Source organism: Micromesistius poutassou (assembly GCF_964030765.1).
Source record: "Micromesistius poutassou genome assembly, chromosome: 13".
In the NCBI taxonomy this organism is placed as follows: Eukaryota; Metazoa; Chordata; class Actinopteri; order Gadiformes; family Gadidae; genus Micromesistius; species Micromesistius poutassou.
In genome coordinates, this window is record NC_140283.1 from 4,287,531 (window position 1) to 4,310,030 (window position 22,500).

General features: G+C 46.6%; 3 protein-coding genes across 3 annotated transcripts in view; 1 reads left to right on the forward strand and 2 right to left on the reverse strand.

The window, feature by feature from the left end:
- frmd5a (FERM domain containing 5a) overlaps positions 1-5,278 on the forward strand; it is a gene marked incomplete at its 5' end in the record, with an annotated part of 47,283 nt that extends 42,005 nt beyond the window's left edge. The window contains one exon of the mRNA XM_084477064.1: positions 1,749-5,278. Within this exon, the coding sequence (XP_084333190.1) occupies positions 1,749-2,386 (638 nt within the window). The 3' untranslated portion in view covers positions 2,387-5,278. The remainder of the gene's footprint in view (positions 1-1,748) is intronic.
- A 921-nt stretch (positions 5,279-6,199) lies between these two features.
- blm (BLM RecQ like helicase) lies at positions 6,200-14,068 on the reverse strand. The gene is made up of 21 exons (XM_084477131.1): positions 13,790-14,068; positions 12,716-13,395; positions 12,479-12,590; positions 12,027-12,130; positions 11,822-11,948; positions 11,040-11,725; positions 10,788-10,964; positions 10,568-10,686; positions 10,152-10,265; positions 9,953-10,051; positions 9,693-9,841; positions 9,472-9,578; positions 9,131-9,291; positions 8,583-8,778; positions 8,237-8,427; positions 8,008-8,149; positions 7,505-7,704; positions 7,208-7,403; positions 6,852-6,974; positions 6,563-6,755; positions 6,200-6,455 (listed from the first exon to the last, which is right to left on the reverse strand). The coding sequence occupies exons 1-21, from the start codon at positions 13,882-13,884 to the stop codon at positions 6,284-6,286; spliced, it is 4,143 nt and encodes a 1,380-aa protein (XP_084333257.1). The 5' UTR covers positions 13,885-14,068; the 3' UTR covers positions 6,200-6,283.
- A 1,317-nt stretch (positions 14,069-15,385) lies between these two features.
- The window catches only part of LOC311357573 (ras-specific guanine nucleotide-releasing factor 1-like), a 15,609-nt gene continuing 8,494 nt past the window's right edge, over positions 15,386-22,500 (reverse strand). The window contains exons 11-23 of the mRNA XM_084477553.1: positions 21,542-21,927; positions 21,169-21,288; positions 19,946-20,116; positions 19,408-19,514; positions 19,069-19,181; positions 18,882-18,942; positions 18,669-18,772; positions 18,475-18,559; positions 17,781-17,978; positions 17,450-17,529; positions 17,227-17,344; positions 17,051-17,119; positions 15,386-16,756 (exon numbers count right to left, since the gene is read on the reverse strand). Coding sequence (XP_084333679.1) covers positions 16,664-16,756; positions 17,051-17,119; positions 17,227-17,344; positions 17,450-17,529; positions 17,781-17,978; positions 18,475-18,559; positions 18,669-18,772; positions 18,882-18,942; positions 19,069-19,181; positions 19,408-19,514; positions 19,946-20,116; positions 21,169-21,288; positions 21,542-21,927 — 1,705 coding nt within the window. The 3' untranslated portion in view covers positions 15,386-16,663. The remainder of the gene's footprint in view (positions 16,757-17,050; positions 17,120-17,226; positions 17,345-17,449; positions 17,530-17,780; positions 17,979-18,474; positions 18,560-18,668; positions 18,773-18,881; positions 18,943-19,068; positions 19,182-19,407; positions 19,515-19,945; positions 20,117-21,168; positions 21,289-21,541; positions 21,928-22,500) is intronic.

The following is a 22,500-nucleotide window of genomic DNA, read 5'->3' on the forward strand; positions in this document are numbered from 1 at the left end:
AGCAGTGGGCTAGTGTTTGGCTATCGGTGGGCTAGCGTTAGGCTAGCAGTGGGCTAGTGTTTGGCTATCGGTGGGCTAGCGGTGGGCTAGTGTTTGGCTATCGTGGGCTAGCGGTGGTCTAGCGGCGAGCTACTGGCGCCCAGGGGTCTCTATTTTCAATCCTCCCTTCTGCCCCTCAGACGTCTTCCTCTGGAGTTGTCAGAACAGGCGAAGGGGGGGGGGGGGAGGGGGGGTTGCCTATCTGTCAGAGTCCGACGGGATCTGTGTTTTGCAAGCGAAGCACAAGCTGTTTTGTGCAGGAATGGCGGAAAGTCTCAGCATTGTAGCCGGAACATTTGTCTCCATTACCTTCTCCGTCTTTTGAGGAAGGATTCACTTTGTATTCATGACATGTTTGTGTGTTTGCTCCGGCTTTTTATGCAGATGCGTTCTGTTGTGCAGATTGCTTCGAACAAGAGGAAACACTTACTGTATATTCTGATGTATGGAGTTGTTCTCTTCACTGGGCTGAAGTGTAACATCGCCCGGAGTTTGGCACAATCAGTTGTAACGTCATGATACAAATTGCTGAAAAAGAGCTCATTCTGTGAACAGTGCTAATGGTTCCTGGAGAAGGGGGAGTGCTTTCACCCCTTTGTTCAACCCTCTTCCCCCACCATCGATGTGTACATTTTGTTCAGTGACATTAGAGCGAGCTGTGTTCGTCAGCAGTGTCTTCACCACTGATATCCGCAGTGCAAACTACACTCTGCAGTCGGCCACACACATTTAGCAGCAACGGGTATTTTAAGCACATTTTGAACTATATTGATCTATGAATCATGGATTTTTACATCATCTGAAACAGCAAACAGCTTTGGAGCCGTAGTCATTGAATTACAAAACGGTGCGAATGGTGTCAATGTTGGGAAACAAAATGAAACTTCAATAAAACTCGAAGCACTGAAACCTGAAACACTCACAAACGGAATCAAATCTGCCTCTGGTCATGTGACTAGGACATATAGTTATTTATATATGTCCTTAAATGCCCTATAAATGTACTCCAGTCCTTATGAGCGAGGGCCCAACGGAGACCACAACACTACATGCAGACGGAGTACATTCAGACAGAGGATAAATCACGGAGCTCACATCCCATCCCTCAGCTCAGTATCCTGCTGAACAGCCAAACACCATCTGCTGTCTCCTAGACCCAGGAGGAGCTGCGGGCCTGCCCTCTGGACCGAGCCTGCTGGGCTGTGGTTCTGCAACACACCCTCATTACACGAGCCCACTGTGCACAGATTATAGGCTGTAGGTGTCAGTTACTGATCTCCGTCTCTCAGTTGGCCTGGGTCTTGTTCATATGCCAGCAGGTTGCTAGCTACTGTAGCCTTAAGGCCTAGTTCATCAGCATGGTCTTCCTCTTTGTGTTAGAGGAAGGCCATGCAGGAAGCTAGGATACTGCTCAGTGTCCTACACCTTCAGTCACTCAATAGTGAGTGAGAGACGCTGTTCATTGTACTGGTGAATCTTGCAGATATAGTGCATTACTTTGACATAGCACTGGCAAGTCATTCAATCTGTCATTATATATTCTGTATGTATGTGGACGTACGTACGTCAAATATTTCCAATGTGTGTGTAGAAAGCCTAACGCTTACATGCTAGGTCCCTGTGATGATCTGCCCTGTATGTACCATCAAGTACCCTTAAGTGCCCTGTGTGGCACCGTTAAGTCCCGCCTCTCCCCCGCCCTCTTACAGGTCTGGAGTCGTTGCGTGACAGCGCCCACTCCACGCCGGTGCGCTCCGTCTCCCACGGCGACTCCTTCATGACGCGGTCCCGGAGCCAGGCGGCCGACGTGGGCGGCAGCACCTCCATCATCTCGGACGAGGCCTACAGCCCGTCGGACAGCGTGCTGCCCACGCCCGTGGCCGAGCACCGCAGCATGGAGCAGGCGGCGGTGGCGGCGGCGGCGGCCCGCCAGGCCAACGGGGCGTCCGGCAGCATCCAGGAGGAGAAGGAGTCCGAGGCCGGCACGCCCACGGCCGGGGAGCCCGGCGGCGGCGGCGAGGTGGACGCCGGCGGCCAGGCGTCGCCGACGGCGGGCGCGCCGCTCACCGACGTGGAGCAGGCCAACAAGTTTGTGCTGAGCGTGCTGCGCCTGCTGCTGGTGACGGTGGGCCTGCTGTTCGCGCTGCTGCTGCTGCTCATCGTGCTCACCGAGTCCGACCTGGACGTGGCCTTCCTCAGCGACATCCGCCAGACGCCCGAGTTCGAACAGTTCCACTCCGAGTACTTCTGCCCGCTGCGGCGGTGGTTCGCCTGCAGGCTGCGCTGGGCGGGCGGCCTGCTCGTCGAGGAGGAGCGCGCCGAGGAGGAGGCCGTCGCCGCCGAGTGAGCGGAGGCCGACCCCCCCCCGTCGTCGTCGTTGTCGTTGTTAGTCGTTGCGTGGCGGTGGTTTCAAGAGAAGACGACGAGGAGGACTTGGCGGGTGTGGAGCGATGGAGGGGGCAGCCCCCTGAATGATCCTGAATGAACGCTGCTTCTGTCCTCCTCCCCCCCCCCTGTGGCCTCAGACACCACAGAGCCCTCCCAGGACCCACAGCGACCCGGAGCTCTGTCCTGTCTGCTCTTTTGTTGCCCGGTAACAGCCCCCCTTTTGTTGTCCCTCCTGTGAAGCACGGATACATTTCTGCTTCTTTCTTTTCTTTTCTTTTCCTATTCAGGTCATTTCAGGTATTTATTTTTTCAAATAATAGAAATGAAAAAATATGAAACTGGAATCAGAAGTACTGAGTTCATTTAAATAGTTCCTTATTTTTTAGGAACGAGCTCGTTGTGTTATTTATTGTTTTAAGGTGGATCGCCACGAGCGCTGAGAGGTGACGGGGGAAGACGATTCAAAGAAGTTTGAAGAAGTTTCAAAAGTTGTAGTGAGAGAGTACACTGATTGGCCTCAGGGTACCATCTGTGTGGACGGAGGCCTGTGAGGGTCAAACGCTAGAGTCTGCACAGCAGCATGAAGCCAGGGTGAAAACCACTTGCCTTTTCTTTTTCAAGATGTTGTTAACTAACGGTGGATTTGGGATTTTTGTTGATTGTTTCAGGTCGGTTTCAACTGAAGTATTACTACAATAGCGTACAAATAAGAGAGTGATGGCGATGACTCGATTTGTTTTTCTAAAGTTTTTTAAATCAATCGGTAATTTTAAGTGTAGTGTCAGAGGTGTTTAAGCAGAGGTGTTTAAGCCGGTCTCACAGGTATTGAAGGTCAGTGTCTTTTGAAGACCAACTGACATAGAAATTAGTCAAGTTAGTTGTGCAATGTCCACATCGTTTACTTTTATTCTTTACTCTGAAAACTCTCAATTCTCTTGAGTTGTGCTACTTTTCAAAACTGAATTTGATTCGAATGAATTTGTTTTTTATGCAGAATTCAGATTTATTTTCTTTTCATATCAAACTTGCTTTTAGGATTCTGTATCATAATTATTGTTAGGGTAAGAATAATGACGTACTTTTGTACAAATTAGTTTATTTCATAATATATACTTACAGGTTTCCCATGTATATTTTAACAGAAGTTATTTTGCTATGAAAGATTAAATTATACCTTTTGTAGCGCTGTGTTTCAAGTGAGGTCAAATGCGACAGGAACTTACAGGATCTATAGTAGAGGGACTCATTCAGAAAGCTTCTATCCAGATCCACACAATCCCAACACACCTGGCTCTCCACCAGCAGCGAAGCAGCTTTCACCCAGTATGCACAACCTTTCCTCATCAATAACAGCCCATTTGTTTTGAAGGATATCCAGTCTGGATAATGTGAGGGACATGTCATTACAGCTCCCAGGTTTTGTACATTTTCAATATCTCAAATGTACCATATGAAAGTGTACATTGACGCTTGTGTACATTTTGCATTAGTTTTAGATTCGACTATGCAGACTTCTCTGCCTCATGTTCAGCTCACAGGAGCAATAATTCTGAAATCCCTGCTGAATTCTGGGTAAAATCAAAATTTTCTACTGTGTTTCTACTTTCTGTACCAGGTGCTGGTGTAATGTTTAGGAGTATGTTATTGTGTCAGTACTTTAAGGCGGTCGTATGGGCTAGACGAGAAAGAATAATTAGATCAGATTGAGAAAGTAGGGAAAAGAGAAGGAAGGAAAACAAAGGAACGTCAGTGGATTTTATTACAATAGATCCAGTGACTAGTCTCCTAATTTGAAGGTATAGAAGCATCTTAGAAAGGGAACTTGAGCACTTGTGATTTGAATGAACTGGGCTCCCATGTTGTGGCCTCCTATGAAGCAGCCCACCGTCCACAGCCGGTCCCTCTAGTGGTCGGTGGTGACCCCTTCTTAGTAAAGAGCCAGTGTTGTGTGTGTATCCGACCACAGAGGGCTGTTTAGGCCGACCCTTTACCTTAGACCTTTAGTCATATCTCACCTGAGCCCAGGTAGACCGGGTTAAGGAGAAGCACCGCTAGGTTAATGCATCAACAGTTGGATTACATTGCTGGTATAGGCTACAAGATGATCACCTTCAACGTGGTCATTGGGAGTGTTTTTAACAGGGTGTGCGAAGTAAAAAGCATAGTTTGTATGTATGAGTCAAATACGGCCAGAAATGTACTTCAGCAGTGAGGTCTGCATACGGGGGGTTGACATCATTCTCTCACAGACATTTTACAGCACAACAGAGACCAAACAGTATAGTCCTTAGTGGTCCTTTCTCATGCATCTCTTAGCATTATGTAGCTTCACCAATAGGTAACAGTATTCAACGAGCAATAATCAGTGGAACTGTCAACAGCAATGGAAATGACAAAGTACAAAAATCTAACATTGAACGTTTGATATTGAACTACAGGCCTATTTTAATTTTATTTTATTTGTACAAAACCTGTAACAGATCACATAACGTCTGTGAACCAGACCTACATTGGAAATGCAATCCAACTATTTTGTCATTGTCGTTGTTGACATGAAATAGATTCAAATCGTTTTTTCTTTGTACATGTCTTGTTTTGTTGCTTCCCTGGCTTCAGCGTGCGTTTCCTTAAATATTACTTAAAGTGGCGAAGATGAAACCTAACAAATTGTACAATTTGGAAATGTTGCCCGCTTTAACAGAAAAAAATAAGAATGACTCTTTCTACTAGTTTGTGTCTCCCTTTTGCATTGTTTAATGAGCAGACACATGTTTGGCTGTACACTGTTTTATGACTCAAGTGATCAGTGCAGGTATGCTCCATGTGATAAAGCTTAGTTCTTACTCCTTTGTTTCAGGTTTCTGTCATGTTTACATTATTCACTGAGCCAACAATAGGCTGAACATAGATAGGGGGCCCCATGCTTGAACAAAGTGCATCCAATACAATTTAAAAATGTTTGTTTCAAAAGGTCCAGCCACTTGAAAAGCCTTAGTATTCATACTAAGTAATCTTAGTATACATACGTATGTAGTATTTAACATCTGCTGTGGAAGCGACCATTAACACTCCTCTCTGGTACTTCACTTAATAGAATGCTTTAAAATGACTGGATTACGACCATTGTCTGGGCTGAACGTTGATATTAGACATATCAGATGTCAATTGATTAATTTTATGCAGATGGCATGTGAACACTTATAGTTACCCTTCATACTACACATCAAACCTGGTACAACAGTTCCAAGATTGAATGACCGTGCAGACAGGCGTATGCATGCACATAGTAGTATATGCATCATACACATCTGTAGGTTGCATTTTATAAACCCTTATTTTCTGTCCTAGGGATGGAGTTGCTTTTGATTTATTGAATATATATATATATACACTATATATATACATCCATGTGCCAAATCCAGTTCATGTGCAGTCCGATCCATTCCAGTCCCATGTTTATACAGTAAACCTTCTGTAGAAGTCAGTATACATTTATTTGTCTAATAGTCCCTTGTAACTGGTGCCATTACAGCTACCCTAACTTGAAATAAACATAGAAAAATATGTACCGAGTTCTCCTGTGTTCTGTAGTTCCAAGATTAAACTCCAATCACGCTTGCATGTTTAATAGAAAAGCGATACTGACACCTAGAGGAAAAACGCCAACATTGCAAGACGTAATATTCCAGACTACTGTATGTTACATCACAAATGTGAAAAATACTTTATTTCAAAGGAAATACAGTTAACAAAGAGATGAGGTGTGCGGGCAGCTCCACTGAGTAAAAAACAAAGACAGCTAGAACAAAACAACAAATATATTAAGACAAATAACAAGTTAACGTCTGGTGAACGTTCACGAGTTGGAGTAGTTGGGTTTGAGGAAGGACCGCTGGTTGGTCCGCGGGGTCGGGATGGCCATGAAGCCCGGTCTCCGTCCGGCGCCAGCATCGGCCGGCGAGCCCCTCGCCCCGCGCCCGGCGGACGGGGCTTTGGACGTCCACGACTTGTTGCCGCCGTTGCCACGACTACACCAAAACACACACAAAAAAAAATCGAAAAATTAAAACTCTTAAAAAGCTGCATGAGCAAGAGACACGCTGCGCTACGCAGGAGGGGGGCGACCCGTACGCACCCGCCGGAGTTCTTGTTGGCGTAGGCCTTCTTCTTCTTGGCCAGCATGTGGAAGGGGCTCTTCTTCCTCTTCTGGCCCTGGCCCTTCTGGTTGCCGAAGTAGGTGGACTGGTAGGCGTCTTCGTCGCCGTGACGACCGTGCGACATGTCTATCCACCCACCGGCGTCCTCGGCGGTCTCCTCCGGCGCGTCCGCTGTACAGGGGGAGGGGGAGGGGGCGGGGAGGGAACAGGGTTAGCTGGACACGCCCCCAGACCTCGTCCAATCCACCGGCCCCCTGCGTCACTCACCGGGCGCCTGCCACTCGGAGTACTTCTGCAGCAGCTCGATGACCTCGGCGCCGTACTTCTCCAGCTTGTCCTCCGTCACGCCGTCGATCTGGAGGAGGACCGCCGCCTCGGAGGACATGGTCTCTGGGGGTCAGAGGAGAGCGCCGCGGGTCAGAGGTCACGAACCAAATCACCACTAACCACGTGATCCCGAGGGATGTGACGTGGGTGACAAACCAACACCTTATTCAATAGACACGACTGTGGGGTTTGACTGGACACTTGAAAAGTACCTAAAGGTTGAGGAGCTGGTTTATATTTTACAGCTTCCTTTGATTTCTCTCTCTCACTCACTCACACACACACACTTTACTTACCGGCTATCTTTTTGAGTGTGGCAGTGGAGAAGATGTTGAAGTAGTGGATGCCGAACACCTTGCCCAGCCTCTTGCAGAGGTCAGTGAGCTCCTGGAGACACTTGTGGCTCATCTCGTCCCTCTTGGACATGTTCTTGGTCACGTCCGCCTTATTCTTCCTGATGCTGGAGGCGCTCTCCGTCTCGTAGAACTCCACCTGCGGGGGGGGGGGGGGGTCACCGGCAGGGGCTCAAGGTTACACACACACACACACACTCACTCCATCATCACACCAGGCTGAGAGGTGCCGCTCTGCACCTGTGTGTTTCCGGACATGATGTTGATGGCCTTGGGCCCGGCGGAGATGTAGGCCACGGCCTGGCCGTTGTTGGTGATGTAGAGGTCCTCCACCAGGGCGTTGTCCAGGACCAGCTTCTTGAAGAGCCGGTCGGCGTTGTGCCTGGAGAAGGCCGCTCCGATGCCGAACATCCCCGTCTGCACCTTGGCCGTTTTGGACCCTGACGCACGGCAGTTCAGGGAAACTCAACAGGTGATTTCCTCCATTGCTTTGTTAATTTACAATGTGGACGTTGCTGTTTATCTTTTGCTATTTAGATATTTAGCAGAAGCTTTTATCCAAGAGACTTGCAGTGAATGTGTTTGAGATGCATGTTGTCAATGGGCAGGTAAGAGTTAAGGTAGGCTGTTCTCATCTCTCTACCTTTAAGGACCCATCCCCACCACTACTACGACTATCCGTCCCACATGTGTTAGTTTCAATGCCAGACATGCACTGGTAAATTGTAGTCTGTGGTTCTTACCCAGGAAGATGTCCACCAGCATGTTCAGAGTCAGCCTGGTCTGCCCCGTCCGGCCAGACCTCGCGCCAACCTTCTCACAGGTGTCCTGGACGAACCTCAAGATCTTCTTGGCATCCTCTGTGACATTTCTCACCTTGTATTTCTGCGGCACATACAGTAGAGGAGACCGACCTTAATGATTCAGTACATGGATGCAGACAAACTGAGGTCAAAATAAAGGTTTGCTTACATTGGGCCTTGCGCAGTTGTCACATATGACCTCTGGGTGGTCCTTACAGAAGCTGGCTTTGAACTTGATCTCGCCAAAGTACGCAAGCAGCTGGACTCTTCTGCAGTCCATCACGTTCTCGCAGAAATGAACCATGCTGTGTAGGTTGTTGAAATGCGTTGCCTTGGCATTTCTATCCCCGTCTCTATCCACTGTTCACAGACAATAAAAACAAAAAGACACATTAATGAATGACAAAACAAAAATGAATGACGAGACAAAAGTGCTATGAATTCAAAGGGGGAATAAGATATTTGGCGCCACATTAAAGTGCATAACGAATGAGGCCCCACGGGGCCAGACGCACTGCTGATGATTCTCTTGATGCGGACCACGTCACTGTAGGAGTAGAACAGGATGCAGTGGGACACGTCCCCGTCTCTGCCCGCACGCCCCGACTCCTGGTAGTAGCCCTCCACCGACTTGGGCAGACTGGCGTGGATCACGTAGCGCACGTCCGGCTTGTCGATGCCCATGCCGAAGGCTATGGTGGCACAGATGACCTGCCGACACGGTAATATTGAGTCATCTGGCCGGTTCTCCACGTACAGCACATTCCAGAACACAACACTAGGGCGTGGGACTCCCAGCCAAAAGGTGATGAACCAAAATGTCTGCAATGCACCAACTTCACATTCTAGAGATATAGAATGTATACCTCACTCGTACTTACACTATCGTAACACCATCTAGTTCATTGTATTCTAAATAACATAATCATTTCCCACAAACATGGAAATGTTAGTGCCATGCTCCACGAGTCAAGAGAGACAGGGGGTATTTAATGCAAACCAAATGCACGCCAACATGCTCGTGACATTTTCCACAGAACAGTCAAAAGGTAAACGTCACTACCTGGCAGCCATCCTGATTGATCCACTTGGTCTGCACGTACTCTCGGTCTCCGTCACTGATCCCTGCGTGGTACGACAGGGCCATCAAGCCGGCCCTTTGCAGGCTTTCTGCCATGGAGTCACAGTCGTTACGGGAGAGGCAGTACACGATGCCCGAGTCACCTGCAACACGTAAAGCACGGCACGGACGGAGAAGTGTCAGCAGGAGAGAGAAGCAGCACGGAGGAGGGAGGGGGAGCCGCTGTGAATTATTATGGCAAATGCAGAACTAGTGTTATTTTAAACTTCTCATCCCGGTCGAGGAAGAGCCGAGGAGCGGCGGAAACACGTGGCCAGCCTTACGCGGGTAGTGCTTCTTGATCCAGGCGATGCAGTCCTCGTCCACTTTCTTGGGTTTCTTGGGCAGCACGGCGTACTTCAGGTTGGTTCGGTTGAAGCTCATGGTGAACCTGCAATCAGGTCAATCCTAAGCATGAGGCTGTTGTCAAACGAGTAAAGGAGGGTAAAACGATAGGCGGGGAAGGTTGTGCCGCCGTGGGCTGACCGGGCGCTGGAACACCTACACCTGGGGCTTGGACATCTGCAGCTGGTGGAGGATGTCCTTCTGGACGCGCGGCGTGGCCGTGGCCGTCAGAGCCATGATGGGCACCCCCGGGAACTTCTGCCGCAGCTCGTGCAACTTCTTGTAGTCCGGCCGGAAGTCGTGGCCCCACTGGTGAGCAAAAGACGGGCCGTGGGTTACCCCGTGTGCTGGGACGGAAGGCCTGAACCACAGTGTCACTACTGGTACCACCGCCTCGTGTAGGGGAGTGCTCGTACAGACCTGACTGACGCAGTGGGCCTCGTCGATGACAAACCGAGCCAGGAGGCCTCGCTCAAACAGGTTCTGCAGAGCGCTGATCAGCCGGTTGCTGGCACTCACCTAGAGCAGAGCGCGACAGGGTCAGCGCTCTCATCGTACACAGATACAGCTGGAGCCAATCAGCAGCACGTCTCGTCTGCGTTGACCGGGCGTTCTCTACCTTCTCCGGGGTGACGTAGAGCAGCTTGATGATGGGATCCTTCTTGGACATCTGCATGTAGATGCTCGATGCTTCGCCTTCACTCTTTGACCCCGAGAGACTTGTGGCTGGAATCTAAACAGAAAGACGCCCCAACCCAAAGAAGACACATTTCATACCCAGCGTCTGTTGGAAAATGTTACTTACTATACCCTTAGAAGGATTATAATCATAATCTTGCCTTATATGCTGTATAAAGGAGATAAGCGTGGAAAGACACAGAGTCTGGTGACTCTCCTGAAGAGACTGTGCCACCAGTATGGACTTATGTGGACTTATATGGACTTAACACGTGACTTATTCCTAAACCAACTGCAACTGAAGTGCATCAAAACTATTACCCCACACAGCGCAAGTGTAGTGCAGGCCCCACTTACATCGAGTGTAGTGAGCTTCTGGACCTGGTCCACGATGAGGGACTTGAGCGGCGAGATCACCACACTGACCCCAGGAGACACGCAGGCAGGGAGCTGGTAGCACAAGCTCTTACCACCACCTGATCCACAGAAAGGTCATCGTTAAGAGCGCTGTGTGTCATTGGGTCTCCACTGGTCTCTCTGTGTCTGTACTGGATCGTGCAGAGTCTGTGGTACCAACCGGTGGGCATCAGAACGAAGGCGTCCTCCCGCAGCACTGTGGCGTTAATCGCTTCGAGTTGATTGAACCGGAACTGATGAAGACCGAAGCGCTTGTGGAAGATCTTCATCATCTCCGGCGAGTGCGGGAAGTTGAAGCCTCTCAAGCGGTCGTGCGCGGGGTTTCGGTAAGTGGGCTCTGCAACACGCAATGGATAATTAGTCAAAGGAGTCAAATCATCATCCAGTTGAGATGGTGAGGGGTCGTACTAACCTGGGGAGATCACGGTGGGCTTTGGTTTAGAGACAGGAGTCGCCGGCGGTCTTTGTGTTGAAGAGTTGCCCGGTTTGAACACCGAGGTAGAACTTCCCGTCGAGGAACACTGGGGTTCGTCAAAGTAATCCGGGATATCCATTTCATCAAAGTCGTCTATGTCAAAGTCGTCCATGAAGCCGTCCTTGGGGTCGGAGGTTGAGGCGGTGTAGGCGGCTCCGGGGGTTGTTCCCATGGTGATACTGCTACACCTTTTCACATCAGCGGCTGGCCTCTTGGGGGAGAAGAAGAGATCCGAACTATCCAGGTGTGCATTTTTGTTTTTAGGAACATAAGGGGATTGGTTGGAGGGGCTATCAATAAGGGAATCGCTAATACTCTGGTTTCCAAATGTCCTCCTATTGCCTTCTGGGAACTTGGCCTTAGCAGGAACGCTGCGCTGCTCAGGAATACAAGGAGACTGAAAGGTGTTGATATAGCAGTCCGAGTCGTCAAATAGAGCATCGTCACAGTCCATGGAGACGATGGAAGATCTCTTGAAGGGAATCGGCTTCTTGAGGATAGGCGTTGTGCTGGGCGTGTCACAGGCATAAGTCTGTTTCTTTATGCTGGGCTCCACCATGACAGTACTGTCGGGCTGTTGCCGACTGAAGGAAGCTGTGTTCCCAATTGCAATAATCCTCTTTCTAGAAGAGAAAGGAAATTACATGACACACACACTGACATTAAATTACTTCAGCGCCATTACACAAACTCTCTCCCTCATTTTCAAATGCACATACCTGAGAGCACGGTTGAGCAAAAGCTCTGTTCCACAGGACAGGCCTATCAGTTCATGCTCTGGGATGCAGTCCACCAGTTTGCAAATGGTCTGCATTATGCTAAAGAGTTCCTCTTCTTTCTCTGTATCTAGTAGACAGACAGATAATTAGTTCCTGCAGACATACTTTTGGTTACTTTGAGTAACATTGACAGATAGAACCATACTTCTTGTTTCTTTCGGTTGGGATTTAGAAACGGTATACAGCGTTGTGGAAGGTTCCTTTGGATTTGCAGGGCTGTGTTGGATTTCAGAATCAGCTCTTTTCAATCTGTTTAAAAAACAAATTAAATGTCATGACGATGTCAGGACAACTGACCATTTACTCACATGCTTCACCTTGTAATAACAAACAATATCAACATTATCAAAAAATGAGTCTTGTGGATGACCACAACATGGGCTGTGCTTCTTTCACTCACTCAGTTGAGCAAAGTTAATATATAATAACTAGGATATCGATTAGCCTCATGGACATCCATTACTTAACAAAATGGCAACAAACTAAGCTCATAGCTTGCAATATTAAGATAGTGTTAAATTGTAAGTGTTCTTGGCAAATATAAACCATGAACAAATTATATGTTTCTCTAAAAATGTTAATATTATAAGAATGAACCTTTTCTCTACAGCAGAGTTTTTGCAGCTCTTCTCTTCAGGGACAGGCGACGGAGGAATGAAGTCATTGTCCGGTTCAGACTCATCACCATGGCCCCATTTAGGCTGATCTTCTGCACAAACAATAATAACAACACACAACGGGTTCTGCTTTAACATCATTTACAATGGAGTGCGTTCAATCTAGGAGCCTGACCAAAAGCATAAACAGTGCAACAGCTGTTATGATAATAATTACCCTCCACTTCTTGAAAAGGTTTGACCGCTGCAGCGCTCTCCTCCTCACCATCACTCAGAACAGGTGTCCGCTGAGTTTTGGGTCGTCTTCGTGGCATTTTGACGGGCGAATCCTCCGGCCCCCAAAGGTCTGGACTGTTAGTTTCCCTTAACTCGTTGTGCTCTGGACTCGTATTAGTTCTGTATGGTTCTGTGGTACATCCATTTTTGTTTGCTGCAGTGATGATGCTACATTCTGCATCATTGTGGATCGTCTTCTTAAGTTCATTGTCTTTATTGGAAAACTTCTTATCGGTCCTACCTGAAGTTTCTGGAACGCTTTTCCCTTTGACAGGGGTTTCGAAGTCATTAAAATCATCCCAGTCGTCTTCTGGGAATACAAACGATGCTGCCAGGTCCACTTGGTTGCCAGAGGAAGGCTTGTCTTGAGGGGTGTCAGGGATGACATGAGTGACGGTGGAGGGTAGCTTCCTCGCGGTGATGCTGGGAGAATCCACCTTCGTTTTAGTGTTTGCTGAGAATAAGCTGTTGATATTTGGATGAGATCTCTCGGGCTTGTTTGGAATCGTTGGTGGAGAAATATCGACACTTCTTTTTGTCAAAACATTAGGGTTAAGTAGCTTGAAAGGGACATCCACTTTCGTTGTACCCGAAATAGATTTCTTTTTAAAAGAAAAAGACCTGTGAAAAGATGGACCACTATGAGTTGAGGTGAACAATATCGTCCTCACCTCATTAAACCACACAAATATACATTGTATACTGCAATAGCCCTTCAGACAGAAGGATAAGCAGTGGAGGAGGAGGAGTAACCACATGCTTTCCCATTGAAACCCCATTATGTACCATGCCAGAAGAGTCATGTCATGGCTGGTCAGCAACATTTGACTCGACAACTGTAGTCATATATATATAATGTATCATAATATATAACATAGCATATTTAACATGGCATACTGTAGCATGACATTGTATGGCTAACATAACAACAACTCGAGTCGAAACATTGTGGCAGAATCTCGCGTTCCGACACTGTGACACATTGAAGGACTACCTTGGTGACTAGTGTACTCACCCAGCTTTGGGTTTGGCCAGCGACTGCTTGCTCTGAGCGGAGTTGCAGTGCCTGGCGAGCTGCTCCTGCAGGTTGTTCTGAGGGAGGCTGGCCATTGTTGAGCTGTACCTCCAGCTCAGAGAGCTAGCTCTTCGGGCATTACTGTGTCCTGAATGTTCAAGGTCCGGTTAGACGACTACTTCCGCTTTGATAACATGAGGGATTCACCGCCAAATAACGTATTTTTGCAATTAAGCTATGACCGTTTTTTGCTGTTACTCCTTCATCATTTATTGTGTCGTGTTTTTACTTCCGTCTTGACTTTCCGCGTAAAAGGTTCCCGTGGTTCGTATTTTGCGCCATGGGAGAGGAGGATCATGGGAGATGTAGTTTTGAGACCAGAACAGTCGAACTGTAGTCCCCAATGTATGGTAAATAAACGAGCCTACAAGCCCTGACCGTATTCTGGCAAAAACAAGAATGTACAAATTAAGAAACGAAATACCTTATTTATTTGTGCTTTCCCTTGGTGTTCTTTTTCATCCCATTCCCGTTTAATTTTTTGTCTTAAACAATCCATGCAATGCATTTTGCTGCTCTACAGTTATTTTATTGGGACAATTTCCACTATTCCACATTATTATCCTACCTCCGTCACTTTTTAAAATAATGATAGAATATAATGCCTCCAGAATAATAGAGGTATGTGGTTGACGATTGAGGAAAACGACATTACAATAGGACACAGCCAATTACAAATAACCTCATATCATACCACAGGGAAGGTATGGCCTATGCTACTCCATTATACACAGGCGGCAGGCCTATTGTTAACTGTTATTGTAACTACAAATAACTAAACTACAAAAACACAAAAACTACAATGCCCCTGAGATAGAATTGATTTATTCGTGGAAAGCAGGAAACTATTTTTTGTCTATATATGTCTATATATATATATATATATATATATATATATATATATATATATATATATATATATATACACATATATATACAGTATATATAAAGACATATATATATATTTAATATGTTTATTATTCAAAATCGAATATAGTTGGTAAGCTCTGGGCATAAGGATTGAAATATAATTTTCATACTACGTAGTATTGCTAACAGCAAACATGTTTATTTATATACTTTGTGAATGTGAGTTGATATACTTGGGGTATGTGCGTTGTTTTAAGTGTTTACATGATGAGAGTGTATAGTTTACTTTAATATTGTGTCTGTAAAGGTTTTGCATGCCGCCAGATGAGCGTCAATATTCTGTACAAAAAATGAGTAAAATGACATACATATATTCACAGAATAAGCACTACATTACTATAGTCCTGCTAAAGGGTGATCATAGACAGGATTACAGTATCAGTGGAAAACACTTTGAATTCATGTCATAACTGGTGGTTTCAGGGTAACACGACTGTAGCAGTATTACTTCAAGCTTGAGTTACAATATATCTTCATATATCTTCAACTGTTCCACACTGAGAAATATGCAGGGGTTGCAGGTACAAAATGTAAAGCACAATTCTGTATCTTGAGTAAAATACAAAATACTCCCATTTTTTCATATAAAGAGAGGTCCCTCTTTTTACTACAAAAATAGTGTTTTAATGCTGCAGGCAGAAATCATTCGCATATAATATTGTTAAACAAAAATACATTTAACAGAGTGATATACAGTCATGTTCCACAAATACGGGAATGACACAAAAAGAAAACAGATTGTCTTTATTATAAAAGAGCAACAACCTTTTTCTCTAGACCACCAAACCTGATGTATTGCCATTGGACTGCTTTCATTTCATTCTTTCTTTCCTCTTTCCTTTCTTTCTTTCTTTCTCTCATGGACGAGGGTTTGTTCATTAGCTGTGAGTTTATTTTTCAAATGATAAAATATGTTTATAAGGAGGATGAAACACCTTGGATGGCCCTTTTAAAAGAGAAGTAAACGACAGAAGACGTGTGGCAGTAACATGTAGGGGGAGGGGAGATGGGAGGATAATCGTGAGTTAAATATTGCTCTGTCAGAGTAAATGTGAGTGACTTAATATCATTGTAAACATTTCACAACAACACTTAACATCTTAACCCGATGGGATGAGGTTGAAAGTTGAGGGTTTCTGCTTTAAAAACATTATACATATATAATATCATGCTAACATGTTGTGTGTATAGCAGTAGATTCTGCTTGTTCCCTTTACAAACCATAAACACAAATAAGATCCTTTATTATTATTGCCTATTTGAAGTACAGACCCTATAGAGGGTTGTGTCAGATTATTATTTATAAATTAATCTAGATGGAGAGGAGTTAATTTAATCTGACACCAGGTATAACTGTATGATAAAAAAATAATAGTGGGTTTTCATGTACTGATATAAATACCCCTTTATTTTGGTTTTGGAATAGTAAGAATAACTATGCTTGAAATATATTGTCGCCAACTCCCATTGTGAAATTCTCTGTGCTGCTTTACCTGATTTTATACAGTTATATTTTATAATGCTACATTAGTTGCAGAGTTACTGAATCATCGTTAAACATCAAGCATAGATAACAACCACTCACAAACACAGAATTCAGTTAGCATAAGTATTCAGAGTGCAAATTTGACAAGGTATGAAACAATGCAGAATAATGTCATTGGTCACTAGGCTGTGTACAAATAGAGTGACCTCTGTTATTATGCCTCCGAACGAACAAACTCAACGTACAAAACATACCGTTTGTTAATGAGTCAAAACAATTCCAAACATCTTTTTTTATACAGAGGAGCAAATATTTTGTTTTTTAGACATATACATCTTTACAAAAGTTAGTGTTTACATTTATTGATGTTAACTTTATTAACAAGGAAAATAGTGTAATCAGTTGGACACTTTGGGCTCGATTCCGAGTGAAGCTTCATACATACTCTCTTCATCCAGCACAGTACTCTTGTCCAGCAGATACTGTGTTGCCTGCATGACAACAAAAGAAAACATAAAGACATATTCGGCATTCAATGAATTCTACATAGTGTCACAAAAACTGACCTGGACACTTGTGAGTTGTAACTATTATGAACATTTGCATTAAGACTTAATTAAGCGTTATGATTCCTACAGCTACTCTCCAGTTGCTTTTAAGAAACGTATTCATGCAGCATTAACATTTTGACTGCATACTTTGATTTTTACTTTGCCTACTTGTGAGTCGCTTCCCATAAAAGTGTCTGATCAAAACGTCTGCATGTAAATGTAAATTTACTTCACCTTTGGTTGATGATCGATCTTGTATGCCGTTTGCTGAAACTGTCGGATTTCTCTGATGATGTGGGAAATCTGAGAAGCAAGCAAAGCAGTTGTTCTGACCCCAAACCATCTCTAGTATTTCTAGTATCTAGTACGGTTGAAGGCAGCAGCCGGCACGGTTCCGGATGGACGCTCACCATTCTCATCTTGGAGAAGTTGACCAGGCTGTCCTCTGTGTAGTTGGGCGTGCCCTCTTCGATGAAGGCCAGGTCCGTCAGGTACATCCCCAGGTACGGCACGCAGGGGGGGTCACAGCTTCATGAAGAAGGGAGAATGAATACAGAGTTCTACAACGCCCGCTTCACTTTATTGATTCGGTGTGGTGGAGATTCAATATGATCCATGGACTGGAACACTCACTTTTTCAAAGCCTCCCGCAGGTTTTTGAACCTCCCCTCGGACGAAACCAGCTTCTGGAGCTTGTCAATTACAGCCTTTGTCTAAAAGAATAAGTTGAATAAGTCAAGGGTTTATTCAGATCACACTTTCACCCGTTGTTTAGGATTCATTGTCCCAATATAAGTTGGACATTGCTTCAGGTAGGGATTCGACTAAAGCTGCAATCCCTTTAGAAGATACTATATGTGTTTGTGATATAGTGAGACATATATGTAGGGTTGCGTTTCAAAACCTAGTCACGTTCCAACCCTCAGTTTGCCGCCATTTGGGTGAAAGCCTCCGTATAACGTACCTGCTTGGAGACCTTGAGCCAGGTCTTCTTGAGCCTGAAGACGGAGCTGCGGTTCAGGGAGGAGGTGATCTCCAGGACTGCGTTGTAGTTGTGCAGACAGCGGCAGATGTCGGCCACCGCCACCCACTTCTCTATCACCGCCACCCGCGTCACCACGTCCTCGCTCAGGAGGATCTCCGTGGCGATCAGGTTGCTTGTCTTTCAACGCCAACGGATATGTGACTCGTTAACGCAACAGCCAAACACTACCCATCATCATCATCATCATCATCATCATCATCATCATCATCATCATCACCACCACCGTTATCTTTGTCATCGTCGTCGTCGTCGTCGTTATCATCATCATCATCATCCTCATCATCATCATCATCACCATTATCTTCGTCATTGTCGTCATCATCATCAACATCATCATTTGTGATGATGAAGTGTTTGCTGCCCCTACACTATGGAACAACCTACCACTTCACATCTGTTCTGCCCCCTCACCGACACTGTTCAAAAAGCACCTCAAAGCACACCTCTTCTCCTTGACCTAACCTCCTTAGCCCTCCCCCCACCCCATCCCCCATCCCCACTCTTGTTAAGCGACCTTGGGTACCTTGAAAGGCGCAATATCAAGTTATTATTATTATTATTATTATTAAGTGTTATAACCATAAACATTATACCACTGATGAGAACAACTCACGTCATTGAAGTGCTTTGTCGTTTTCATGATGTATGGCGTCTTCTCATTTTTGTCGTTCTTCATCCATCCCTGTCCGAAGAATTCTCTAAAAAGAGCGGGAGTGGAAACAAGCTGAGTAGCTGAACGTGGTTGGCTCCTAAGTACGGGTCGACGGGCACACGCAGCCGTGATTGGCCGCAGGAGGGCGCACTCACTCGTAGGGGATGACCTTGAAGACCAGGTGGTCCAGTAGCGTGAGCTGCTCGGCTATCTCCAGGGCTGAGAGGTTCTCAAAGGGCTCGGCCTTGCCTCCTTCTGCCTGTGGACGCACCGCATGACACCCCGTCATTTCAACCATCTTCAACGCTGAGCACCGCCTGGCTTGCGGTGTAAATGATGACGACTTTAAACATGTTTATGAGACTCACCAGCCGTATCACCTCTTCCAGGCTGATCTGATTGTCGCCTGGGTCTTCCTGAGTCAGAGTTCTGGCACGCAGTGAAAGGGGGCGGTGAACATGGTGAGTGGCACGTTGAATCATATTTAAAATGCTTGACGGATCCTCATTATGTGATTATGATCAATACACATTGATGTATCAATACTATTGATACCTGATGATGTTCGCTGCAGCTTTTCTTTCCTGGGTCAACAGCTCTGGGTCGTGTATCACTTCCTCCAGGAATGTAATGACCTTACACTTTAATTCATTGTTGTTCTCAAAGTCCTGGAGGATTAAAGATGCAGGCAGAGAAACCAGTAGAAATTATAGAAATATTTCTATAATATTAATATAGAAAATGTTTGTAATGGACTTGAAAAATATATTACTATTTCATTTGTGTTCACTGCATGATGGAAATTATGAACAATTGAAGCTATACGTGAAGAGTTGTGGATAGTACTGAACCCTTGTGGTCTGTTTAAATGTAACGAGTTGATCAGACAGTTACCGGACAATGCTTGGACACCCAGTGCCTCAGGACATTCAGCACTCTGTTTGTGGCAGCTCTTCTGATCACAAACTCCTTGTCACCGTTACGTTGGTCTGTCGGGAAGCCTTTCAACAAGAAATGTAACATTAAAAACATATTATATATGTATTCCTATACGCATATTTCATTTTCAAGTGCCGTCGGTTTTTAGAAAGACTCGAGAAAGAAAAGTCCAAGCTATTAATATTAGTATGATTCTCATACTGGGTTTTGTGTGTGTTTATGTGTGTGTGTGTGTGTGTGTGCGTGTGTGTGCGTGCATGTGTCTTTGGCTGTGTATGTGTGTGTGTGTGTGTGTGTGTGTGCATGCGCGTGCGTGCATGCATGCGTGTGCGTGCCTGTGTGTGTGCGTGCCTGTGTCTTCGGCTGTGTGTATGTGTGTGTGTGTGCCTGCGTGCGTACTTGCGTGTGTGTGCTTGCGTGCGTGGATGCGTGTGAGCATATGCTCATGCTTGTTTGTTTTTTTTGGGGGGGGGGTGTCCGCCTGGCAGCTCACCTGTGCTGGCGATGGACATGCGGCGGTACTTCTCCTTGGTGGGCGTGCCCTCGTTGGCCCCCGCCGTGGCGATGGCGAAGGCGGAGGCGGCGGACAGGGCGCTGCGGTTGCTGTCCAGCTCCCGACACGAGGACATGACGGTGCCGTTGTTGTAGGAGAACAGAGAGAACTCTGGGAGGCGGACCGCAGCACACACGTCACCACTCACTGAGATGCATCATCGGTTGTTTTTTTTGGCATCAGATAAATATATATTTGAACGTCTTTGTCTTCCGCCTCGCTTTGCAAACCTAACTCATCCTGCCACTCGCCTGGCGTCAACACGCCATGGCAGAATGTGCAAGCAGTGCCACATTTGTGAGATTCTGATTTGAATTTCTGATTTTATCGGTCTATGATATTCAGATTTCAGATGCAAGTCATCGGGCCAATGCGTGGAAGATCTGGCTCTTCCCTCACGGCTCCAGCAGTAGGTGCTATAGCCTTACTTTGCTGTCTCCGTACAGCACTGTTGTTATGAGAGCCTTATTCAAGATGGTTGATGCTAAATATAGCTACCAAATAGCAGCATAACAGAGGAATCAACAGATCCTCTGCAGTCTGCTGTGCACACACTCTGCGCACAGAGGAGCTCATAAGAAACTAAAAATAGGTGCCCCGTGTGAAGCGCTAAGAGATCTACATGTCTGGGCAATTCAGACAACACACAGCAATAGTTGTGTGTTGAAATCGACTCAGTGGCTTTGTAAATCACTGATCATTTAAAGGAAAGCAAATCTATACAAGACCCTCAATGTAGTTCCCAATGTAGTTTCCGGTTCTCACTATAACATGCCAAAGAAAGACTGGATCATTTGCAGATGACCAAACTCATTTGCCACCTCCTAATTAAATAGAATCATTCATCGAATTCAACATTTTCTGGTGCAGAATGATAGAGCAAACATCTATCTATAAAATGCCTTTTCTATCAACATAACATGCTTACATATTATTGTTATTATTATTATTATTATTAATGTGTGTGTGTGTGTGTGTGTGTGTGTGTGTGTGCACGTGCTTACTGGCATGCGTGCGTGTGTGTATGTGTGTGTGCAGGTGTGTGTAGGTGTGTGTGCATGCATGCATTGAAACACAGGGTGTTGCATCGTGTGTGTGTGTGTGCTGCTGAAACAGGGACAGGACGAGCAGCGCCGGGGCCTCAGTCTTGAGGGGGGACGCACCTGAGGAGTTTTTGCACCGGACGTTTTTGGGGGTGGTGGGCGACTTGACGGGGGACGTCTCCGGCTCTCCCTCGTCACTCTGGTGCTGCTCGGTGTCAGTCTCCTCCCGCACGGACAGATCTGCATGGTCAGACCCAATCAGTGAACTCCATATCAACGCTGTCAATGACACAGCGTCACGCCGCTTCATACAATGTACCTCGTGTCACATTGCATGAGTGTCTCCCGTGTTTTAACTCGTCGTGACCGAGGGCCTCCTGTTCCCGGGCCTGGGCCCTTCGTCTCCCTCTGATGTCGCGATACTCGCGCTGTCTGAGCGGTCTGATAGCTCAGGGTGACCGACTGCACTTCTGGATATGATTGATCTTCTTACCTTGCTTGGCCACTGGGGCGTCCTCAGCCTTGTCCGTCTTCCCATCGGCGGCGGCCTCCTCGGCGGTCTTTCCGGAGCCCCCGCCGGACACGTAGAGCTTGTTGATGTCCAGGGAGGTCTTGCTGAAGGGCGACATGGTGGAGTACATGCTGGCGTAGCCGTTGGAGGGGCTGCAGCTCAGCGCGGCCAGGTCCAGCGCCTTGCCCCCCGTGATGATGGGGATGTTCAGGGACAGCTTGCGCCGGCGGTTGGGGGAGGAGGAGGAGCTCTTGGTCATGGCCAGCGGCGGCGGGGAGGAGAACTTGCGGCTGGCCCGGGGCGACTTGGGGGGCTCTCCGTACAGCAGCTTGTTGTTCTGACTGCTGGCGAAGAAGAGCTCCAGGGACCTGCGTGAGAGGAGACACACAGCGCCTGGATGAAGCCTTAAGACTCTCCGTGCGCTCCGATGGTCACACTGATAACGATGACGCTAGGATAGAAACAACAAAATCGTAACTCATTGTATTTTGTCATTGGACAAGACGCCTAATAATAGTATCACGACCTACGTAAGCAATTTGTGTCTAACAATCGTATTTACACAGCGTTTTACAAGACACCAAAAGCGCTTCACATGGTGTGTGTGTGTGTGTATGTCTGTATGTGTGTGTGTATCTGTGTATCTGTGTGTGTGTGTGTGTGTATAGTGTGTTTGTGTGTGCGGTTGGGGGGGGGGGGGGGGATGTGACACTCCATCCTCTACCAGTGGAGGAGCCACCAGCTCCATGTGCGAGCCGCCTCACCTCGTCCCTGAAGCCCTGCTGAACATACAATGCGGTGTAAATAATTCATCCGGCGCAGAGCGGCGCTCTGAGAGCAGCAGCAGCGCCGCGGCTGCAGCGGCTGCAGCAGCAGCAGCAGCAGCGGCTGCAGCAGCAGCAGCAGCAGCGGCAGCAGCAGCAGCAGCCTGGCCTTTCAGA

Bases quoted from the DNA above. Each gene is read 5' to 3' on its own strand.
- blm (XM_084477131.1), bottom strand. From the start codon at position 13,884: ATGGCCAGCCTCCCTCAGAACAACCTGCAGGAGCAGCTCGCCAGGCAC. The intron at 10,266-10,567 runs GTAAGTGGGGCC...CTTTCTGTTTAG, and splicing joins AGAAGCTCACTACACTCGAT to ATTCCAGCCACAAGTCTCTC. The intron at 8,150-8,236 runs GTAAGCAAACCT...TATGTGCCGCAG, and splicing joins ACAACTGCGCAAGGCCCAAT to AAATACAAGGTGAGAAATGT.